This window comes from Sinocyclocheilus grahami, unplaced genomic scaffold (assembly GCF_001515645.1).
Source record: "Sinocyclocheilus grahami isolate Dianchi unplaced genomic scaffold, SAMN03320097.WGS_v1.1 scaffold551.1, whole genome shotgun sequence".
NCBI lineage: Eukaryota > Metazoa > Chordata > Actinopteri > Cypriniformes > Cyprinidae > Sinocyclocheilus > Sinocyclocheilus grahami.
Genome location: NW_015505730.1, coordinates 301055 through 324170, shown reverse-complemented (window position 1 = coordinate 324170; position 23116 = coordinate 301055). Strand labels below are relative to the sequence as shown.

At 35.3% G+C, this 23116-nt stretch overlaps 1 protein-coding gene across 1 annotated transcript; it reads right to left on the bottom strand.

Annotated features, from left to right (window-relative positions):
• Positions 1 to 517: 517 nt before the first annotated feature.
• Positions 518 to 22896, bottom strand: LOC107555963 (receptor-type tyrosine-protein phosphatase gamma-like). Its single transcript, XM_016238919.1, has 20 exons — positions 22761 to 22896; positions 22610 to 22659; positions 21434 to 22193; positions 19471 to 19609; positions 15395 to 15486; positions 9714 to 9805; positions 8587 to 8683; positions 8285 to 8367; positions 8077 to 8211; positions 6986 to 7120; positions 6743 to 6903; positions 6410 to 6545; positions 5399 to 5545; positions 5190 to 5283; positions 4037 to 4113; positions 3740 to 3868; positions 3129 to 3275; positions 1625 to 1767; positions 1416 to 1551; positions 518 to 1251 (listed from the first exon to the last, which is right to left on the bottom strand). Exons 1-20 carry the CDS (start codon positions 22894 to 22896, stop codon positions 1105 to 1107), a joined length of 3036 nt encoding a protein of 1011 aa, XP_016094405.1. The 3' UTR covers positions 518 to 1104.
• Between the last annotated feature and the right edge of the window lie 220 nt (positions 22897 to 23116).

Genomic DNA, 23116 nt, shown 5'->3' with positions numbered 1-23116 from the left:
GTCCGCTTAATAGTGAAGAAAAACATGTAAGAATGCTCATTTGACTTCATTGTAAAACACCCGTTTTAAAAGTCTAACAGTATATTAAAACATAAAATATATGATGGGGACATTAAAATGTATTGCATTGTTGGAATAAATCTGATATACCTTTAAAAAAAAATTCATACACAACAGTAAAGATTTGTATTATGCATACTGTTTATTATCCATAGCCAAAATATAATAAATAATATATAAAAAAATAACACATTCCAAATGTTGATCCTGATTGTTCAGCGCTGTGTATCAGTAAACATCTTCATCAGAGTCGTTTCATTGACTAGACGTGATGATTTTAGATTTAAGAGGTTGTTTAACCTTTTCAAGTACTTTTCAGTTCAGATATTTATATGAATTCCAAATATGTTGTGTAATGATTTAACTAGAACGGTCACCATTCCTAGAAAGAGTCCAAGTAAATGCTTGTAACTCAAATAAAGGAAACGAGACACATTTTTGATCAATATCTTTATATATTACAAAACAATAGAAATGCTACTGATAACAATATATGTTCACAGTTGCTGTTATGATACCACACTGAAATAATGTATATAAGTTAGACATAAAATGGCATTATCTTAATAAATAAAAAAAGAACATTAATCTAACAAGTCACAATGCTTGACGGTTAAAAGTCGCATCATTATGAGCATTAAGTTGGGAGTTTTTCTGTGTACAGTTTTCATGGGTATGAGGCTGATGTGTGTGTTAATGTGCTGTCGCTGATCACCCTCACAAGTCTGTAGACTTTTTCGGCATGAATAAAGTGATACTCAGAAACGTTTTCAACACAATTATCAATAACCAGCTAGGCATCAAGTAGTAACACTGACAGTGTAGTGCAAAGTAGACTGTGTGTGTGTGTGCGTGTGTGTCTGTGTGTGTTTTGGAGAGAAGGTTGTGGCGCTCAGCAGGATAACAAAAAGCAGCAAAAATAAATATCAAAAGAATTTATTTTTTATCAGTATATAAAAGCTCGTTTTTTTTTTTTGTCTGGGGAAAAAAGGCCTCATGGAAAGTTCAAGGAACCACTTTGTTCCATCTCATTTTCCGGAAACGTCACACCAAGGACTCCATGCTCTCAGCCTGGTTGGATTCATCTGTTTCCACTATCCCAGCAATTTTGTCCATGTAGTTAAAGCCAAGTCTGAAGTCTTTACTGCAGACAAGGCTGAGCATAGCCTTGTAAAGGTAGTGATAGTGCTCCTAAAAGAGGTAGAGAGAAATAGTAAAAAAAGGAAATAAACACAATGAAGGAAAAGAACATTTTGGAACTCCAACCGTACTGTGTCAAACTTTTACACAAAACCCCAACGACCTCTCTTTAATTTAATTCATCATCAAGCAGACTTGTATTATGAGGAACTTACAATTTCAGTGAAGACGCCAGGCCTCATGAGGTTAATCATTTTGGCCACTTGATAGACATCCACAGCACTCTCGTTCTCCAATTGTTGGGAAAGTGTGGTCAAAGCACAGAACATCCCGGATGAGACAGCTCCAAACCTGAAACACACAATCCATGAGGCGCTCTCTCCCTCTGGTTACATGCACTACTACTCTTGGTTCATGCACTCACTCATCATGCACGATGGTGGGACCATCCCTTGTCATGGCCTCTTCTTTGATGATGTTGATAAGTTCAAATGTGCTGCTGATGGACGCATCAGGATCTGGCCAGTTTGGACACTGGAAATGTCGGACTTCTAGAACATAGTCGTCCTGCACAGCAAAGATAAAACAGTTATGCAACCAACAAGTGCAGCTAAATTGGGCTGGTTGCTTTCAATTTTAATGGTAAAGCAGAAACTTAGAACATTAAATCAAGTACCTAGCTGTTGTTTTTTAAAGATCTATCTATCTATCTATCTATCTATCTATCTATCTATCTATCTATCTATCTATCTATCTATCCATCCATCCATCCATCCATCCATCCATCCATCCATCCATCCATCCATCCATCCATCCATCCATCCATCCATCTTTATGTTTTTGAAAGAAGTTTCTTAATCTCACTAAGATTGCTAAAATAAAAATAGTAATACTGTGAAACCTTGAAATTCAAAATAACAGTTTTCTATTTTAATATATGTGACCGTGGACCACAAAAACTGTCATAAGGGTCAATTTTTCGAAATTGAGATTTATACATCACATGAAAGCTGAATAAATAAGCTTTCCATTGATGTATGGTTTGTTAGGATAGGACAATATTTGGCAGAGATACAACTATTTGAAAATCTGGAATCTGAGGGTGCAAAAAAAAAAACAATACAGAGAAAATCGCCTTTAAAGTTGTCCAAATTAAGTTCTTAGCCATGCATATTACTAATCAAAAATTAAGTTTTGACATATTTACGGTAGGAAATTTACAAAATATCTTTATGGAACATGATCTTTACTGAATATCCTAATGATTTTTGGCATAAAATAAAAATCTATAATTTTGACCCATACAATGTACAGTACTTTTGGCTATTGCTACAAATATACTCCAGCGACTTAAGACTGGTTTTGTGGTCCAGGGTCACATATTAAAATGTAATTTATTCATGTGATGGCAAAGCTGAATTTTCAGCATCATTACTCTAGTCTTCAGTGTCACATGATTTTTCAGAAATCATGCTAATATGTTGAATTGGTGCTCAAGAAACATTTCTTATTATTAATGTTGAAAACATTAAACATTTAAAAAAAACTTTCATAACCTTATAAATGTCTTTTCTGTCTCTTTTGAAAAATATAATGGATCCTTGCACTATATATTATATACTTACATATTTTGTAGGTTATTTATTTTCCTGCTTAGTAATACTGTGATTCAATTAATAAGAAAATTAAGAAACAAATCAACAAAAATCAAAAAGAAAAACTACAAAAAGGTAAATAAATTTTTTTTTTTTTAAAAGGACACAAATATAAGAATTTTGTTATTTATTTGTTTGTTTGTTTAGAAAGACGTAATAACTTTACTTTGAATGTTACATTTGTGCATCAATTGTTAAAGTTACCATTAAACTTAAACTAACTTCATGCGGATTTCCAATTTAAGAGTGATGTTTGTGTGGTGACTGAGGTACCTGTGTGGCTTCCAGGATGAAGTCGTGGATGACGAGCTGTTCCTCATTAGACAAACAGAGTCTGTCAGTGTTAATGAGGGTGACAGTGAAGGCCACGCAGTTCATGGGCTCCTCTCTGCTGGGCCAGTACACAAATTCATCCTCAGTCTATAAAAAGAAGAGAAGGGCATATCATAACGTATCGTATCATATATCATATCATATACTTATATAATACTAACAGATTTAACTAATTTATAAATGTTGAGCATGTTTCCACATATATTTAATTAATAGTTAGTTAATATTTACAAAATATTTACAAGCAAATGCAAGTGATTTTATAATAAATGTTAAACAAATTAAGCAATACATTGTAAACCAGAAATGACCAATTTCCCTATAATTTGTCTTTAATTTGTCTCTTTAGATATTATTTTAAGTTAACTCAGTATTATATAATGTAATAATTCAACTGAACTCAAAGTACAAGTGCCATGATAACCTGCTGGTATGAAACAATTGAGAACGCAAGCTGCTGGCCATTTATAAAAAGAACACAAGTTACATAACGCAGTATGAATCCACTTAAAAACTCATGTTCATAAGTAGCTCTTCGACGCTGTACTCACGAGGCCGAGGTTGTCTGGCAACATCACAATAACTTGAGCATTATGATCCCAGATCATCCTCCAGAAGTCTGTGGTTGTGTGGGGCAGAGGATGCTGGGTAATGATGAACTCGTTGCTCCTGTAATAGCCCTGTGAGTGGATAAACATTGATTTCATTCTAAAAGAAAATCACAGCTAATGTTGAGACGAGGAGATAAGGAGCTGGAATGCAAGTTACACAAATACTTCATGTTCCATGCATTATTAAATATGATGAAAAATGATGTATAATGTTCCAGTAAAGTCTTGTTGCTGTACCATAATGTAGGAGGCATTGATGTAGTCTGTTCCTTTTACTCCTGGGAGGGGAGCTAGTGCCACCCGAGCCCGTTCCACTGAGGGGCAAAACATCAATGATAAACAACTCACTATAACAGTCACAGCAAACCACACCTTGTACTCTACCATTGATTGAGTCATTGTGTTTTAAAATACTGTTTGCCATTCTTTGTCACCTTTATGTTTTTTTAAAAGTAATCTTCCAGAAGAAGTCAATTATACACTCAGATACACTCAGATGACGACTGTAGTCATGTCAGAAGCATATCTATTTTATTCTACATATTTAGATCTACTATTTTATTCCACCCTACTGGATATTTCATTTTCCCATGGAAACAAATTGGTAACAATGGTTATCAGGATTGGCAGAGTTGTTATTGCTAACAAAATTCAAAAGAAAATGTAAAAGAAAAAAAAATTAGACGAAGAACTTAAAAAAATGAAATGTTGAATGCCAACTAACTGAAATAAATAAGGCAAGTACTACTTAAACTATAACTGAAATAAAATAAATGAAATTTAAATAGAAATTTACAGAAACATAAAATCATTAAAAATTCAACTAAAATTAAAATGAAGTCTGAAAATATAAAAAAATATGGCTAATTCAAAATATTAATAAATAATATAATGGTACATTCATAATACTAAAATATCACTGGGGATTTTTTTTTTACTATAGTTCACCTTTTTTCTTAAAAAATTGCTAAGTCTATTGGATGTTTCTGTTCATTTTCCCATGGAAATAAATTGGTAACAATAGTTATTAGGATTTGTAGTGTTGTTATAGCTTACAAAATTCAAAAAAAAGAAAGAAAAAAAGATCAAAGATCATCAGTTTTTGGCAATTTAAATAAAGATGATCAAAGATCATCAGTTTTTGGCAATTTAAATAAAGAAAATAATATTAGATGAAAACTTAAACTAAAAAAAATGAGTCTGAAAACAAAAAAATAAACTATAACTAAAATAAAATAAATGAAAGCTAAATAGAAATATAAAAATGACAGAAGCATATTTTTTTAAATGGTGCTACCACACTGTACACTGAGAATACAGCAAAATCCATATTGCAACAAAGCAGGATTGTTGATTTTGATATATGGGTTTGGAAGGTTTAGCGACTCACTTGGCAAGACTGACGAGGTGCGGTTCTTCTCTTTGTTGCAGTCTTTCTGGGCACTGAAACACTCAGTGAGGTGAGAATTGCATTGCGTCAACAACTGGAGGAACAATAACAAGAGCATCCACAAGGAGGAGCAGGTTAGTTGTCTAACTGAGAAAATGAACATCTCAATACAATTGCATAGAGTCACAACACAGTCATCAAGCCCAGACCTTATACTGTTTGTCCATTCGTGTTTGTCCCGTGGGGCTGGGGGTGAGAATGCTGTTGACATAACTATGGAGTTGCCAGGCAGGCACCTCGGTGTCTTTGCTAAGCACAGCTTCCATTAATGCATCATGGATAAAAATAAACTGCTCCTGTAGGTCACACATGCACAGCCATTAAAACAAACCATGTTGCATTAGGTATGTGACATCACAACATTATATTTGCAAAAAATAACAAAATGCAGTTTTGTTCAGAATGGCATACTGCAATTCTACTCATGCTATTGTTTCAGTATGCAGAGTGTGAACAGTATGTAAATGTTCTATATGCTTGTTATACACAAATGACCTTCTACATTTGCCAAAATGTGTAGTATACTATCAGAGAACACTGTATCCCACAATGCAATCTTACCCACTGTATCTTACACAAAATGGAGTTTAACAAATGCAAAATAAGTGCTAAATGCAACAGTGTTATTTTAAAATGAGTTAATTAAAACCTGAATGAATTAGTATATATATAGTTTTAATAATATTTTAAATTAGCTTTTATTTTTACATTTCCAGCTTTCATCTTCATTTTTATTTAATGTTTAGTAATTTTATTATGTGCTTTGAATTTTAATCAGCCAAGGCAACATTTCTAGTTTTCATTTCATTTGTTTTTCATCTAATATTTATATTTAATTGCAGCATTATTTTTTATTAAAAACATTTATTTTTAATAGTTTTAGTTTTACGTTTAGTCAACGAAAGTAACCGTTATGCAACATGCAAAACAACAAGGTCATGTGACAAAATGAAGTGCAATACATTTGGAATCGTTTTTAATTGCATGCTACACAGTTGCACATACAATTTTAACAAAGAGTCTGGAGTATATACTATATACAGCACAGTATGCAGTAAGCAGAACACTAATATTACTTCAAAAAACAGCAACAGCCAGTGATTTGAGCATGCGTTTTGAGTATGTGGAAATATAGTGTATTAAATCAAACAGGTAATAACCTCGGTCTGGACCAAGTAGTTACGCTGAGCTCGGATGTGTTTGAGGTATCCCAGGACGTTGACAGTGCCTTTGTTCTTTATCTGCTGCAGCATGCTGTCTATGACTATGTATGTGCCTGTTCTGCCCACTCCAGCACTGCAGGACACAGAGAAAGAGATGGCTTGATAAAAACGACATCTCATTTTGCTACAAAGCAAAGAGGCTCACACTTTCAACCACTGAATATGATGTAGGGATGGGAAAGCTTGCACAGTTGGAAAGTACAACACTGGAACTGACGTTTCAGACGCTAGTGGACGGAGCTTATATTTCCATAGCAGTCAGTACTGTACCTGCAGTGAACTAGAACGGGGCCTGTGCCCGGCGTGCGTGCCGCTGAAGAGCGAGAGATGAATTTGAGGACTGGTAGTGTATACTCAGGTACGCCCATGTCTGGCCACTGCGTGTAATGGTACTGGACAACCAGCCGTTCATTATGCCTTCCCTTCTGACCCTGAAAAAGACAAACCAGAGGTCAAAATGCAGCGTCTAATACTTAATTGCTGTATAAACACTGTATAAATGCTCAAACGCACCTTTTTCAGTTTGGTGTTGCGTGTGATGAAATGGCGGAGTGTGTAGTAAGCGTAAACTTTAGTGCTCTTCAGAGTTACCATTATGTTCCCATAAACCTCACTGTTCTCTGATGGCCAATACTGATCACACTTCCTCTGTAAAAACAACAAAAGCATCTTCTGTTTTGCTTTTTAAAACATCAACGTCTACAACAGAAGTGTTCAACCAAAAATGAAAATTTACTCACCCTCAGGGCATCCAAGATGTAGATGCATTTGTTTCTGCATTGGAACAGATTTGAAGAAATTTATCATTACATCACTTGCTCACCAGTGGATCCTCTGCAGTGAATGGGTGCCATCAGAATGAGAGTCCAAAAAGCTGATAAAACATCACAATAATCCACAAGTAATCATCATGACTCCAGTCCATCACTTAACACAACGTGAAGTGAAAAACTGCTTGTTTGCAAGAAAACAATCCATCAGGACATTTGAACTTTAAACAAAATATGAATCTATAATCCATAATAGCACTTCCTCCAGTGAAAAAGTAAATCTCCTGTTGTGCTCACACATCAAAATCCACCAACATAATTGTTTAGAACAGTGCTCAATCTGTGCATATTTCTCTCCTGATTCAGACGACCTTTTCACTGGCGAAAGAAATATTATGGATAGAGGACTCTTATTTTTGCAGAAAGGTTTGAAGGCAAAGACATCTTAATGATGGATTCTTACAAACACACAGCTTTTCACTCCACAAGATGGACAAGTAGTCCTGTTGATTACTTGTGGACTTTGTGATGGTTTTATCAGCTGTTTGGACTCTCATTCTGACGGCACCCATTCACTGCACAGGATCCATTGTTGAGCAAATGATATAATGCTGAAAATGTCTTAAAAGTCCTGCTGAAGAAACAAACTCATCTACATCTTAGATGGCCTGAGGGTGAGTACATTTTCAGCAATTTTGATTTTTGGGTGAACGGCTCCTTTAAATTCTTACTCTCCACCAAAGCTCTCAAATTGTTTTTATGCTAATGCATATTAACTAAACTTTGTGGAAGCAAGATTAAAAAAAAAAAATGAAGTGGTTATCAGTCACTCACCCTGCCTTTCTCCACCAAGTTGGTGATCATGACAATCACAGTGGTGTTCTGTTCCCAAATCATTCTCCAAAAGTCCTCAAACGTGGACTTGAGAGGGCCCTGAGCGGCTATATAAGCCCTGGGTCTTTTATAACCCTGAGAGGGAGAATATTTCATTATAAAACAAACATTAAAGCAACAAGCATGCACTTAGTAATAAAATACCTACGTCTACATAGTTGGCATTGATGTAATCACTGTGCTTGGAGTCTTTCCCAGACAGTTGCTGCAACTTCACTCTGCTGTGATCATCTGGATATTAAAAAGCAATACATGATATATCATTCAAATCAGTCTTTGAGATTCTACGTAAGCTATTTAGAAACACTAGCAGTGCATGCAAGAGTGAGAAATGGATATTAAAATCTTTTATCTTCAACTTGCATGCACTGCTAGCACTTCATCACAGAAGAATTCACAGTATATTTAAGAAGGTAAATGTTCATGCTTGCCACATAATAATCAACTCACAAGCAACAATGTTGATGTATCTGTTTTTGTGCTTGTTGTCTGGGTGATTTGAATGTTCTGCTGTAATCTTCATTTCAGATGTGCAGTGTTGAACCTCCTGCAGGGAAGGTATGATTTCAAATTATTAGTTGCAGGTATTGTAATTCACAGACTACACTATGTTGAAAATAGCATACTACTATGCTACATTTCTTATTTCTGCAGTACAGAGAGCATGTATATTGTGCACAATATGCATAATTTCTGTGTGCATGGACTATATAGATGTAAAGTGCAGTAAACAACACACCAATTCACAATCTATTTCTCATGTGACAAACTGTAAACAGTATCAGCAATTAAAAAAAGGATGTTTCTACTGTTAAAAGGTTTTACACCAATTTGGATTAAAAATAAAAATTAAATATGATATGATAACTGGATTTCACATGGGTTATACGTGAGGCTGTGATAACTGTAACTTTTTTTTGAACAGTAATAAATACTTACTTAGATTATTTAATTCTGAATGCAGTCATGTTAGAACTGCTTTGTTGAAATTTTGTTGACCATATTATCTAAGACTCATTTCCAAAATAATTAGTTAATTATTCCAGTAATTAGCCACACTTTCATTAGAATTGACATAAATTGCCCCATTTGTCCAAATCATTCAATTATTGTCACATCAATGCAATTTGAAATAAATTTTATACAGCAGCATAATAATTAGCTCCCCAGTGAGCCGTAATGAAGCAGACATTAATCTGCCGTGCAGATTTCGTCTTTCAATATCTGTAAAATCAAGCACCTCTGTAACGAATTGATACCTGCTGCATCGCCGATACTGGTAAGCATCAACGTTTTTAAGTAAATCTTCTTCAGGAGACCCAGTTCTTGCTTTTGGATGTGTCCATATTGGATTGTGATCTTGTAAATGTTTGCTGTGGGCATGAACCAGACTCAAGCTTCCCTGCATTCCTGCATAGATTCCTCCAGCGAGAGGAGTGATTTTAATGAGGCTCTCCTCTTTAATTAGTCCTTTTACCATAGCCATCTGTGCCTCTTTGCTACTGGGAGCACCGGTACATGTCCAGAGCACATACACACACATTCTCACACGCTCCAACTACAAAGACCACACTCACATCGAACTCCTGAGAAAAGCCATGTTGGTTGTTGGAGTAGAGCTCCATGATGTGTTTGATAAACTGCCTGACTGGCACAGCCTCCAGGTCATCTGAAACACAAACCATACATACATCATACTACATCCGCTTATTCAAAGCTAAACATTTTGATATAAATTGATGATAAATACATTAGAAACACCTAGACGTATGTTTTTCCTCATATTTAGGAATAAGGGTTTATAATGTAAAAGAAATATATAAAATTGGTATTTATTATAACATTAAAGTAAAATACTATGATTTGTTCTCATATTTAGGGATAGGGGTTTATACTTAAAAATATAAATTTAGTATTAAATTATAAAATTAAATTGAAATATTATTAGATTTTTCTCATATTTAAAGATCAGTTTATAATTAAAAACAAACTTAGGATTAAATAAAAATATTTTGTTAAAATATTACTTCTCATATTTAGGGTTATAATTAAAAATATAAACTTAGTATTAAATGATCATTTTAAATTAAAATACGATTTTATTCTCATATTTAGGGATAGGGGTTTATAATTAAAAATATAAAATTAAATGAAATTTTGCCCAATTACAAATACATTATTGTATCATGCAGTTTTTTTAAATAATATATATTGTGCTGTTCAATATTTTTGTGGAAACCGTGATTTATTTTTGAGGATTCTTTGACAAATAGAAAGTAAAAAATAAACAAACAAACATACACACAATAAATACATACATACATATAAAGTACATTTACTTGAAACTATGTAAAAATCTATGAAATGCAAAAATATAAATGTTGATAAATTTAATGCATCCTTGTTGAATAAAAGTATTAATTTACTTCAAAAATCTTACTGATTCCAAACTTGTATATTTTCATTAAATACACAAAATTATCTCACAGAATATTTAATAATATACCAAAAAACATCAGATTAATGTAATTGACATACATTTCACAACACAACACAACACACACTATTTAGTGACTTGCTTGCATATGATAATGTACTGTATGGTGATTTTTTCTCACTTTTAAGGAACGAACCCCTGTGGAAAATGAAAGTTTAAATAAATTAATAAAAACACAACCTTGTTCCAAATGACAAAGGACTAGCCCTAAGACCAAAATCCATCCGCCCTACTTTTGTGGCCTGACTACCTGAGTGATGATATTTGGTCACATCTGTGTCATATAAAGCTCATCAGTTATCTATCAAAGAAAGGGACTGGACCGATGGTCTATTGTCACGTAGAACGGTCATATAAAAGGTATGGTTCATTACTGCCAAGGGAAGCACACAGCTGGGACCATATTTAAAAAAGACCAGAATCCCCTGGAGCATTTACTGCTTCGCCATTGTGAAGGATGATCAAACACACATCAATTCAACACCCACGCTGTATTCAGTGTCTATGCAATTAACAGAAAAGATTCTGTCTTATTAAATCACTGAGACATGCACACACAGACGACTTCTTCAATTTAACAGGGCTTGTTGATGACTTCTCTATTACAGCAGAGACATTAAACTATCACCTCAAATGGAGTTCTCATAAACATTAATGGCTAGTTTTACTTCTTTTGGCTTACATTTATATAGACCTGTCAGTCAAGAGCTGGACTGCATCACATGAGGAGAGAGAAGGAGAGGAAAGAAACCAAGGGAAAGCAAGAGAGAAAAGAGTTGCAATACTGAAAGCAGTTCATGCAATTTTAGAAAATCATGCACTATCATCCATTCGCCCACTGACAAACAGACACACACAGAACATAAAATATGCATCCACTCAACCACCCAGAAAACCGCGAGATAGGAATGCTGATCATTAAAAGAAATAGTCCAACCAAAATGAACATTCTGCCGTTATTAACACATCCTCACGTGGTTCGAAATCAATAGGACTTTAATTTTGCAATGGAACACAAAAGAGATATTCTTCCCACTCAAAGCTATCATCAGAGCTTGAAATTGAACGTCCTACATTCAGCAAAGCACCTCCTTTTGTACTCTATGGAATAAAAGTACACTGTTCAAAAGTTTGGGGTCTGTAAGATTTTGTAATATGTTTGAAAGCAGTCTCTTATGCTCACTAAAGCTATATCAAAGGTCTCTACTCTACTAAGAGACATATTGTCAAATGTTCTTACAAATATGGATGTTTTCTTTTTGAATATACTTTAAAATGTAATTTACTCCTTTGATGGCAAAGCTGAATTTTCAGCATCATTAGCGTCACACGATCCTTCAGAAATCATTCTAATATGCTGATTTGCTGCTCAAGAAACATAAAATGAACTTCTTTCAAAAATAAAATGAATATTATTATACTAACCCCAAACTTTTGAATGGTAGTAAGGGTGTAGGTTTTAATATAATTTCATCAATTATTTTACTATTCAGTGTATAAACAACATTCTGTAATAACTACTTGTCAGCAGGTCAGGTATATTTGAAGAGTTTATTTGCAAAAACCGATAAACGCCACTTTAAAAAAAATGAGCTGATTGCCATGCATTATTCTCCACATATAGCGCGATCTGAACCTTAAACACGTTTTGTCAAAAAAGACGGTTTTGTCCACTTTCAAGGCATCGCGAGTTCACGTTTTACTGCAGAAGCCAACAAGCGCCCTTGTTGTTTGTGAACAGAAGCCGATAATAGGGATGGGCGTATCGATCCGAAGTATCGATATATCGATACTGACGCGAGTATTGAAAGTATCGATACTCAAACCAAATGTTTGTATAAGGGTTTTTTATGCATAATAGTAACCCTAGAATGTGATCAAACAGTTTAAAATAGCTGGGCTAGGATATATAACAATTTTTAAGACTGCAGAAATGTGTTAATTCAGTATACACATTATCCCACCGGTTACAATTGTGACTGACCATAAAATACAATTTTTCACACACTTTTCCAAAAAAAAATAAAAAAATTTAATTATTGATTATTTCAAAGGTTACTAATGACACATCATTTGGATATTTTCATGTCTGGGAAAAATGTGGAATTAAACGGGTTAAACTGCATTTTAAACAAAGTAAAGTGGTTTTCATTACCCATTTTACTCTTAGTAATTTAATAATTTAATACATTTCATAATTTAAAAGTTTAGTGCAGAAGTATCGAATCGGTATCAATATCGACGATACTGCCTTGAAAAATATCGGTATCCTATCGAAAACAAAATAAGGGGTATCGCCCATCCCTAGCCGATAAGTCCATTTTAGCGAATCAGCGCGCTGTATTCAGGTCAGGTGACAAGGCTAATTTCACTTGCAAGAAGTGTTTCGTCTAGTGATGGGAAGTTTGGCTCTTTTGGCTCGGCTCCCTTAGAAGAGCCGGCTCTTACGGCTCCCAAATGGCCCTTTATTTAGTATCACTCTGAGCCTTCTATTTTAACCCAATTTAGCAATTGTGAATGGTTTGTGTGTTGGTAAGCAATTTTGTATTCAGTGTTTTCATAAAAGCTTTTTTTCGTTACAAAAAAATACACAGATAATATATTATTTAACATTTTAATAAAACTTTAATAATAGCACTTTAGTCTTTAGTGCAGGTTGGCATTCATGAATATCAGATGCCTCAGCTTGGATGTGCTGATGCGATTTCTCCTCTCTGTGATTATTTGTCCTGTTTTTGAGAAGACTCTCTCTGAGGGGACCGATGTTGCAGCAAATTGCAGTGTCTTCCTACCTTAACCAACACGCTTGCGTTTAAATCCGGCTCCCCTATCACTCTGTGTACCTGCCTGGCCTGTACCACTACATTCGCTATCTCCGGAGCGTTTGTTCCCCTCCCTTCTTTCACATAATGGTATGATCCTAGTCTGTCCTCCCATGTGATTAGCCACATGTGTATTCTATTAAATTTTTTGTAACGAAAAATACATAAAAATAAGGCTTTTAAAATGGAAAGTGCCTAACCTGCCTTCCCATGTGATTAGCCGCAGGTGTTTTTTTTTTTTTTGTAACGAAAAAATGCATAAAAATAAGGAAAAGACTACATGAAAAACATTGCTTACCAACACAAACCATTCACAATTGCTAAATTGGTGTAAAATAGAAGGCTCCGGCTGAAGATTCGGCTCTCCCCGACGGGAGTCGGCTCTTCTCATCCGCTACAAAGAATCGGCTCTTAGAGCTGGTGTTGTGCCGAATTCTGCACCCCTGCCAGATTATGCACCCCCTCCTTGAAGTCGCTACCTGATTGCCTAATCCCAACCCCACCCCTAATCCTAACCCCTCCCCCACACCTAACCCTAAACCTACCAATCCGCTTGTTAAGTCTGACGTCACGTGTCACCGCTTCCGTGCCCAAACGCTCTATCAGATACCACGAGAAAACAACAAAAGGTGCTAATATACACTCACAATGTGATATAATACTACCAAAAAAAATTATAATCCTAATCTTTAACTCTATACCGAAATCCCAGATGGCCAGACAATGAAAATATAAATATAAATAAATAAATATAAAAATGATTTGTGCTTGGGACGCTGTGAGCATGGAGACTGTAGTGTAGACCGTAAGTTTGAAAACGTTTAGCTTAAATGTTTAATATGAATAAACAGTGCTCATAAACGGCTGCTGAGGTAATACTCTCAAGGGAAGCGAGTTGTGGCTTGGACCTGGAAACAGCGCTTCTTACATCACCATTTAACAACCGAATACTAGGGGGTGCATAATCTGGCAGGGTGCAAATTTCAGCACTACACCGGCTCGTTCACGAACGACACATCACTAGTTTCGTCAAAGCTGACTAAAAGTGATCGAGGATGGATCATTTCGATGAACTTGATGAACCTGTGATGTCTTCTTCAGGGCGAAAAAGGAAAATAAAAGCTGAAACGTTTTCACGGAACCTTGCAAAAGCAGCGCGTTACAATGGTGAGGGAAAAGCTCTGTGTATTGCGTGTAATCACATCCATACAGTTTATGATCACAACAACAACAACATTTGTCAGGCATATACATTGTCATCTGAGGAGATTACAAAGTCTGAAACATGAAATGTGGAGTTACCTAAAATACCTGCTTTTGCTATAAAACAAACTTTTAATATGTAAAAAAAAAACATACTTTCAATTAACTTTAATTTTGTAAATTACCTGTATCTGTTTAAGTTATTATTACTTAATCAAAACAACCCATCTGCAGTTTGATTGATATTACTTGGAATGTGCAATAAAACAAAAATGTGATATCTGGAAAAAAAATTAAAATGGAGTTATCGGTTTTTGCAAATTAACTCTTCATTTATAAACTGTCATCTCACTCTGCTGCTATACTTTCTTATATCGTATTGATCCATTTCTGATTCAGAATATAGCCATGTCAAAAGCTATTGAGCTGCTTTGCTCCCCAAACAGACAGCTGCCTCCCATTTTAGGATCACCTTTGGGTCCATGTGATGAAATCATAACTAAAGAACTCCTAAAACTAAAGAACAGTTTGTTTTATAGCAAACTGCTCCGGGTGTGTGTTCACGGTGTGTGTGTTCACTGCTGTGTGTGTGTGCACTTTGGATGGGTTAAATGCAGAGCACTAATTCCGAGTATGGGTCACCATACTTGGCCACAAGTCCCTTCACCTATGAAATGACGTAAAATAAAAGCTATTGCAGCATGATGTGTTTTCAATTGTTTGTTTAGCTACTCACCCGCTGTAGACAGGATGGGGAAACTGTCATTGCGGATCACTCTGGGAGAGTTCCTGTCTTCAATATACACATGTGCGGTCTGGAAGAATCTCCTATGAACAGACACGGCCTCGGTTAGTGGAAAGCAGGTAATCAGGAGGATTTTAGACAGCTCCTTAATTCTGAGAAAGCCTGAGAATTGTTGTTAGGTGATCACTTAATGTCAGAGTCTAATTTACAAACCACTTTAGATGTCAAGCTCTATACTCTTGTTTGTGCTGTTTTGACCCGTGTTTCTGCTCAACAGCCTGCAATTTTAACTCTGATATCAGTCCATTACTACAAAAGAATGAGTATACCAAACATATTGCCTAAATATACTGTACATATGTATGACATAATACAACTAAATCATAAGATGTGTTTTGTTTTTTTTACACAAAATGTATTTATTTATGTATGTGTTTATCTATTTTTCTCATAATTATTCCATGCAACTTATTATTTAAGTATTTATTTTCGCAAAATAACATTGACTTAAATTCTGTTAAATGTGTATGGTATCGGCTGAGGCTAAGAATCACAAAACGGTTAAATATTGGATGAATGAATCAGCTCAGTAGACATGTATCAGTTTATCATTATTAATATGAACCATGCATGAAATGATGAATCCATTCAACTACTTCTTTATATTGCATAACACCCTGTCTTTAATAATTGGAAAATTTTCAACAGCAACAAATTAAGATTATAACAGCATGACAGTAATTACATTCAAGATCTTTAAAAGAAAGTTAGGCAAACTCATAATGCATAATAAAGTCTATCCCCGATATATTTATTTATAATTAAAACGCATTAGCTAATACAGACACCCACAGATGTCTAGTTCTCACTGTAGGTTTCATAAAGTATACATGAACAGCAAAGTGATGATACCAAATATCCAGCCAAACTTTGCACCCGCAACTCCTGCTGCCTTGGGATCGATCTTTTAAAAATCGATGTCTTTTATTTCATTTGCAGTGCACAAAAACAGACCCCTCCCACCCCCTCATCGAAGACTGACTTTCATGCAATTCCCATGAAGCATTTGTATAAGCATGCCCCTACCTGTACTTCATGCAGAGCAATGAGCAGATGCTAGTCATCCTTGGGAGGTGAGATAAAAAGAAAGAAAGACGGTCTGAATGTTCGCTGAGCTCTGATGAAGGAGGGGGGCTGGGGGACTGAGGAGAGAGGATGAGGGGGGACAGGAATCCTACACTAATGACCTTTTTATGATGGGGGATCTCTCGTTTGTTTAGAGACATTAGACTAATGGTGTAGAAGGGTCCTTCAGTGAAGACCCTAATCCTTGAGAATGCAAAACAGGCAAATGGTAAAGAGATAAATATAACCTCTTATCGTACCCCATCTGCATCAGCTCTGAAATTGCTTTAACTCATAGGCGATCTCATGCGTATGTGTAGAAATGTACCGCGGAGACGAGTGCAGCATCTTTGGTCTTTAATGGGCATCTGTGAGTCTGAGCAGACTGAAAGCCTCTGAGCCATCCAGATGGAACCCTGCCTACGTAAACCTCTCATTAGCCTATCGCCATGGCAACGTCATAACTTCATTTTAAGCAAATAACAGCATACTTTCTGGTAAACACTCGCGTGAACTCCAGCTATAAGAAAACGAGAATGGAATATGTTTTGAATGGCTTTTGTTCGCTCGGTAGCTTTGTCCTCCACGTTCTTGAAATTTGACAGTGGTGATGTCTTGACACGTTCTCGGGGGAGCGGTTGCATCTCGTCACTTGTCTTCCTTCCACTCGCTTAACAGATTGATTACCGTGCAAACAGTCTTTCATTCACTTTAACTGTCACTGATCAATCTGTTATAAAGCCATCAAGTGATCAAATCAAACTGCTCTTATCTTCTCCTTTCAAGTTGCACGATTTGTCGGCTGACGTAATTGCTTTGCAATTAGAAACTTGCAGGCAAAAATTTGTCGAAATTAGCCATGCTTTATAAGGATGTGAGGTTGGTGCTGCTGTTATTGTTAACTAAATCTAAAACCTTTAAAAATCATTTTAGGTAATTAAATCTGATGTAAAATTTAAAAAATTGATGAAAAACTTTCCAAGATTTCCAATTTGCGTTCGTGTTTAAAGGGATAGTTCATCCAAAATTAAAATTCTGTCATCATTTATTAACCCTCAAGTTGTTCCAAACCTGTATGGGTTCCTTTCTTTTCTTGAACACAAAAATAAGATATTTTGAAAAATATTGGTAACTAAACGGTTGACGGTAGCCATTGACTTCCATGGTATTTTTTCCCCCCATACTATGGAAGTTAATGGCTACCATCATTCTTCATTTTTGGTTGAACTATCACTTGAACTAAAAATAATACAATTAAAGATTGATTTTGATAAGTCAAATAAAACTGAAATAAAATATTCATCTAATATTAGATGAAAAACTTAAAAAAAAAATTTTTTTAACTGTTGTACTGTAGTACTAAAATAACTACATTTAAAATTTTAAATAAAAAATAAAATAAAATACTGGATGAAAACTTGACTTTAAAAACCTAAACAAAAATGAAAAGTGTTGCTTTGGTGAAATAAATCATGCTATACCTGAAACACATAGATTAAATTGTAGTACTAAAATTACTACATTAAAATTACTACATTACATTACTACATAAAAACTGTTATCAGTGACTGAAATTAAGCTTACTAAAAATAATACAATTAAAGATTGATTTTGATAAGTCAAATAAAACTGAAATAAAATATTCATCTAATATTAGATGAAAAACTTAAAAAAAAATTTTTTTAACTGTTGTACTGTAGTACTAAAATAACTACATTTAAAATTTTAAATAAAAAATTAAATAAAATACTGGATGAAAACTTGACTTTAAAAACCTAAACAAAAATGAAAAGTGTTGCTTTGGTGAAATAAATCATGCTATACCTGAAACACATAGATTAAATTGTAGTACTAAAATTACTACATTAAAATTACTACATTACATTACTACATTACTACTTAAAAACTGTTATCAGTGACTGAAATTAAGCTCAAATAAAATATTAATATTATATGAAAACTTGAACTTAAAAACATTAAACAAGAAATGAGAAATGTTGATTTGGTGAAATAAATCATGCTGTACCTGAAATAAATAGGTTTAAGTTAAAGTACTAAAATGACTAAAATGAAAACTTTTTAACAGTAATGACAATAAAAAAAAAAACATAAAACATAACTGAGAATATAAAAATAAGCTTATTCAAAATATCAATAAATACTATAATAATATATAAAGATGACTAAAAGTAATACTGAATATAAACCTGTAATAAAAAAGAAAAATATAACATTTAAGAATCATCTTATGTCCTACAGACATTTTAAATATAAAATTGCTTTTAAATATTAATGTTTTAATGTAACATTACTGTTTGTTCACATTTTAAATGATACGCTTCACAGATTGGAGCACAGCTGGGTCCCTCCAAACAAGACTCATGGTCCCCAGGGGGCCCGCAACCTCTTAGCTCACAAACAGACACAAGACTGAACAGGAGGATGGTGGTATTTGGCAGGAAGCTCCATAGGAGGATTTTTATTCGGTTACCACGGGGCTGAGAGCGGTCCGGGAGAGGGCGGGCAGATGGGGCTGGGACTCTCCAGGGAGCTGAGCCAGGTTTATAAAGGCCAGTAGATGGAGTAGAAAGAGGTAGATGAGGTGTGGATTCAGGGGTCAGAGCGACCTTACACTGTTTACAAACCAGCCACAGCCATGACCAGACAGATCTACTCCACATAACATGTTGTCATGAATATTAATTAGGTGATGCATTCGTTCACAAAAAAACTAAACAAAAAAACTCAAAGCTCCAAAAAATTAGGCGGATGAATGTAGAAGCTGTTACAAGATAAGGAAATTAGATGAATAAAACTGATTCTAGATGCTATATTCTCAGTTCAGATCCCGATAAAGGTCCAAGATGATCTAAGACCAGTGTGCTGGTCAATAGCCGATTCACCTCTGCCTTATGAACTATGGTTTTTCAACAGTGTCTTACCTCCAGTAGACCAGGACAGCCAGCAGCATGATCAGACAGAGCAGCGTGAGGGCAGAGACCACCATCAGGGGGATGATCCACTCCATCCGTCTGGATGCTGACAGCGGGTCTCGGGTGACTGTGGAGATGCTGTTCCTCTCTGCATGATGGTCAAAGGAGACCACAGCAAGGTAACAAATACAAAAAGCAGAGTTTATTTTGAGTATAAATGCTTGCAATCGCATTCATGCATATTCAACACAGCTACAGTGGGGGAAAAAAGTATTTAGTCAGCCACCAATTGTGCAAGTTCTCCCACTTAAAAAGATGTTTTATACAACGATCTTCCTTTGCAAAGCTTATTTCAACTATAAATGTCCATGTAATATAATATATTTTACAATAATCCATATACAGCAGTCTTTATTACATTATATAGTACTTTATATTCAGATTCAGATTATTTATTTTTTGTTTATACATTTTATATTGTCATTTTGTTTTTATTATATATTTTATGTTATTTAATTACATTTTATTATATATTTGAATACTATTTTAATAAACATTTATTTCACAATAATACTTACATCAACCACCATTCACACGTTTTGGGTTGGTAAGATATTTTTTTATATAAGTCTCACCAAGCCTGGATTTATTTAATCCAAAATACAAGAAGAACAGTAATATTGTGAAATATTATTACAATTTAAAATAACTGTTTTCTATTTCAATATATTGTAAAATTTAATTTATTCCTGTGATTCCAAAGCTGAATTTTCAACAGTCATTGCTCCTGTTTTTAGTGTCACATGATCCTTTAGAAATCATTTAAATAAGCTGATTTGGTGCTCAAGAAACATCTCTTATTATCAATGCTGAAAACAGTTGTGCTGCTTCTCATTTTTATGGAAATCACAATAGTTGTTTTAGGATTTTTATATATTTTTTTCAAATAAAGAATAGCATTGATTTGAAATAGATTTTTTTGTAGCAATGTAATACTGTCACTTTAAATTAGTTTAATACATCCTTAATGAATAAAAGTATTAATTTCTTTCATTAAAAAATAATTTAAATGTTTTAACATGTATTTATACATTTTAACACATATTTTGTATTTCAATATATTTCAATATATTTTAATATTATTTAAAGTTTTTTGGAGACAATTTGGCACCACTTATTATTAATTTTAATAGTCTTTTGTGTATATTAAAGGATTAGTTCACCCAAAAATGAAAATTCGGTCATTAATTACTAATTACATTAATGTTCCAAACCCGTAAGCCCTTCGTTCATCTTCGGAACACAATTTAAGATATTTTTGATGAAATCTGAGGACTCTCTGACCCTCCCATAGACAGCAAGGTAACTACCACGTTCAAGGTCCAGAAAAGTACCAAGATGATCGACAAAGTAGTCCGTGTGACATCAGTGGTTCAACTGTAAAGTTACGAGAATACTTTTTTGCGCAAAGAAAACAAAAATAACGACAGGACCATGACGCGAGCGTCTGGTGGCGCGTGATGATGTCATTACGCCGGATCTGGGTCAGCGCCGCCATACGCTCGTGTCATGATACTGTAGTGAACGCGCGTCCACAAGTGACGCAGTAGAGATGAAAATGTGGAATAAAGTCGTTATTTTTGTTTTCTTTGTGCAAAAAAGTATTCTCGTAGCTTCGTAACTTTACATCCACCGATGAACCACTGATGTCACACGGACTACTTTGTCGATCATCTTGGTACTTTTCTGGACCTTGAACATGGTAGTTACCTTGCTGTCTATGGGAGGGTCAGAGAGCCCATCAAATTTAATCAAAAATATCTTAAATTGTGTTCTGAAGATGAACGAAGGTCTTACGGGTTTGGAACAACACGAGGGTGAGTAATTAATGACAGAATTTTCATTTTTGGGTGAACTAACCCTTTAATGCTGATGCCTTGAGCTTTAGACTGCAAGTCTGTAGCTCACCTACCAGTGTGAATGAAGTATGGCCAGTGCGCCTTCTCTTCATTGGTGAGTTCGGTGGTCTCTGTCGAGCTGGAGGGAAGCTGCATGTCTACAGTGTCATTCTCTACCAGCCATGTTGGTTTTGATGAATCCTCACCAGAAGGCCTCTCTGTGGCACAAGGCACCTGCTTTTCCACTGTTTGAGGGGCCAATGAGGAGTTCTCAGTGTTAACATCAGCCCTCTCTCGACCCCTTTCCCTGTGTTTTGAAGTTGGAACTGGGGCAGTTGGTTTTTGGGGCACTGCTTTGTCCTGCTTTTTGTCCTTGACTGTCACATCTTTCCCCTTTTTTTTCTTCTTCTCCTCTTCTCCCTGCTCTTCTTCCTCCTCCTCTTCTTCTTCTTCCTCTTTCTCCTCTCTTTCACGGTCTTCTTCCTGTTTGTTATTAGCTTCAGTGCTGTCCTCAGAGGTCAGGATGTTGCTGTCAGATGGGGTGTTTTCGGCTGTGGGAGTGGCTGGATGTTGAGTGGGCGTGGGGCCTGAGTTTGTAGAGTGGGTTGGCCAAAAGGATCCTGGGAGGGAAGAAATCACACTGCCACTGAAACCCAGTCCTGCCAACAGAGTGCTGGTCACCACAGATGCTACAGTGGCTTGTCCACCACTGGATGGAGGCCCCATTCCCGTAGCCATTGAGACGAAGGAAAAGGGGAGGCCGGCGGATGTCCAGGTTGAGGAGCCTGAGCTTATAGGGGCCATGTCTGCAGAAGAGGCGGGGGAAACCGTGGGCTAGAACAGGGCGGTAGAAGAAAAAATAAATACACTTCATAGTTGATAACTATATTAGCGTCCACACCAACGCATGATAACATCTGATATTATAAGCATGTGCTGCAGTGCTGTCGTCTGCCGCTTTAAATGCTCAAGCTCTTTAAAGCTGGACAGATTCTGATTGGCTGTCAATGTTTTCTTTTTTATTAGACAAAACATTTCAATAGACAAAAAGATGATGACAGCATTCATATTTTAGTTCATTTTCCAGTAAGAAATTTTCAATGCATATATCACTGCTCAAAGGTTTTGGTAAATCTCTGCTATTCTTTAAAATGTTGAATGATTTTTAAAACTATATCTGTATTGTTGTTGTTATAGTTATCATCCTTGGCGTGAACAGGCCTTTAGAAATTATTAAACCAGTTACCCACCATTCCAGTTTTCACAATCCTTGTGCCCTCGAATATCCTTGTGGTGTTTGCTTGAAAAATAAATCACACAGAATGAAAATCAGTTCGAAAGAATTTGAATAGCAGCAGTAACTGATGAGTAATTGAGAAAGCCACTTAAAATGGGACAAACCTTTGAATAAAAGTGTTTGGCTGAAGTCACTGCGCTGGTCTCTCTGACATACAGCTTGCACTCTGAACAGATACAGGACATCTGGAGACACGAGTGTGATAACTGCCCTCTGCAGGAAACATGACACACCATACATTTTAATAACAGTGCAAGAATAGAAACTGGATACCTTCAGAATAACTTATACTACCTTTGCAGTAATGTACAGTATGCGCTTTTTCAGTATGCAAGGAACACGCAGATAAGCGCTAAAATAGTTTGAAAGAAAACAATACTCTTTTACTCAAAAAGGATGCATTAAATTGATCAAGACTAACAGTAAAGACAATGTTACAAAAATGTTGTCATTTTGAACT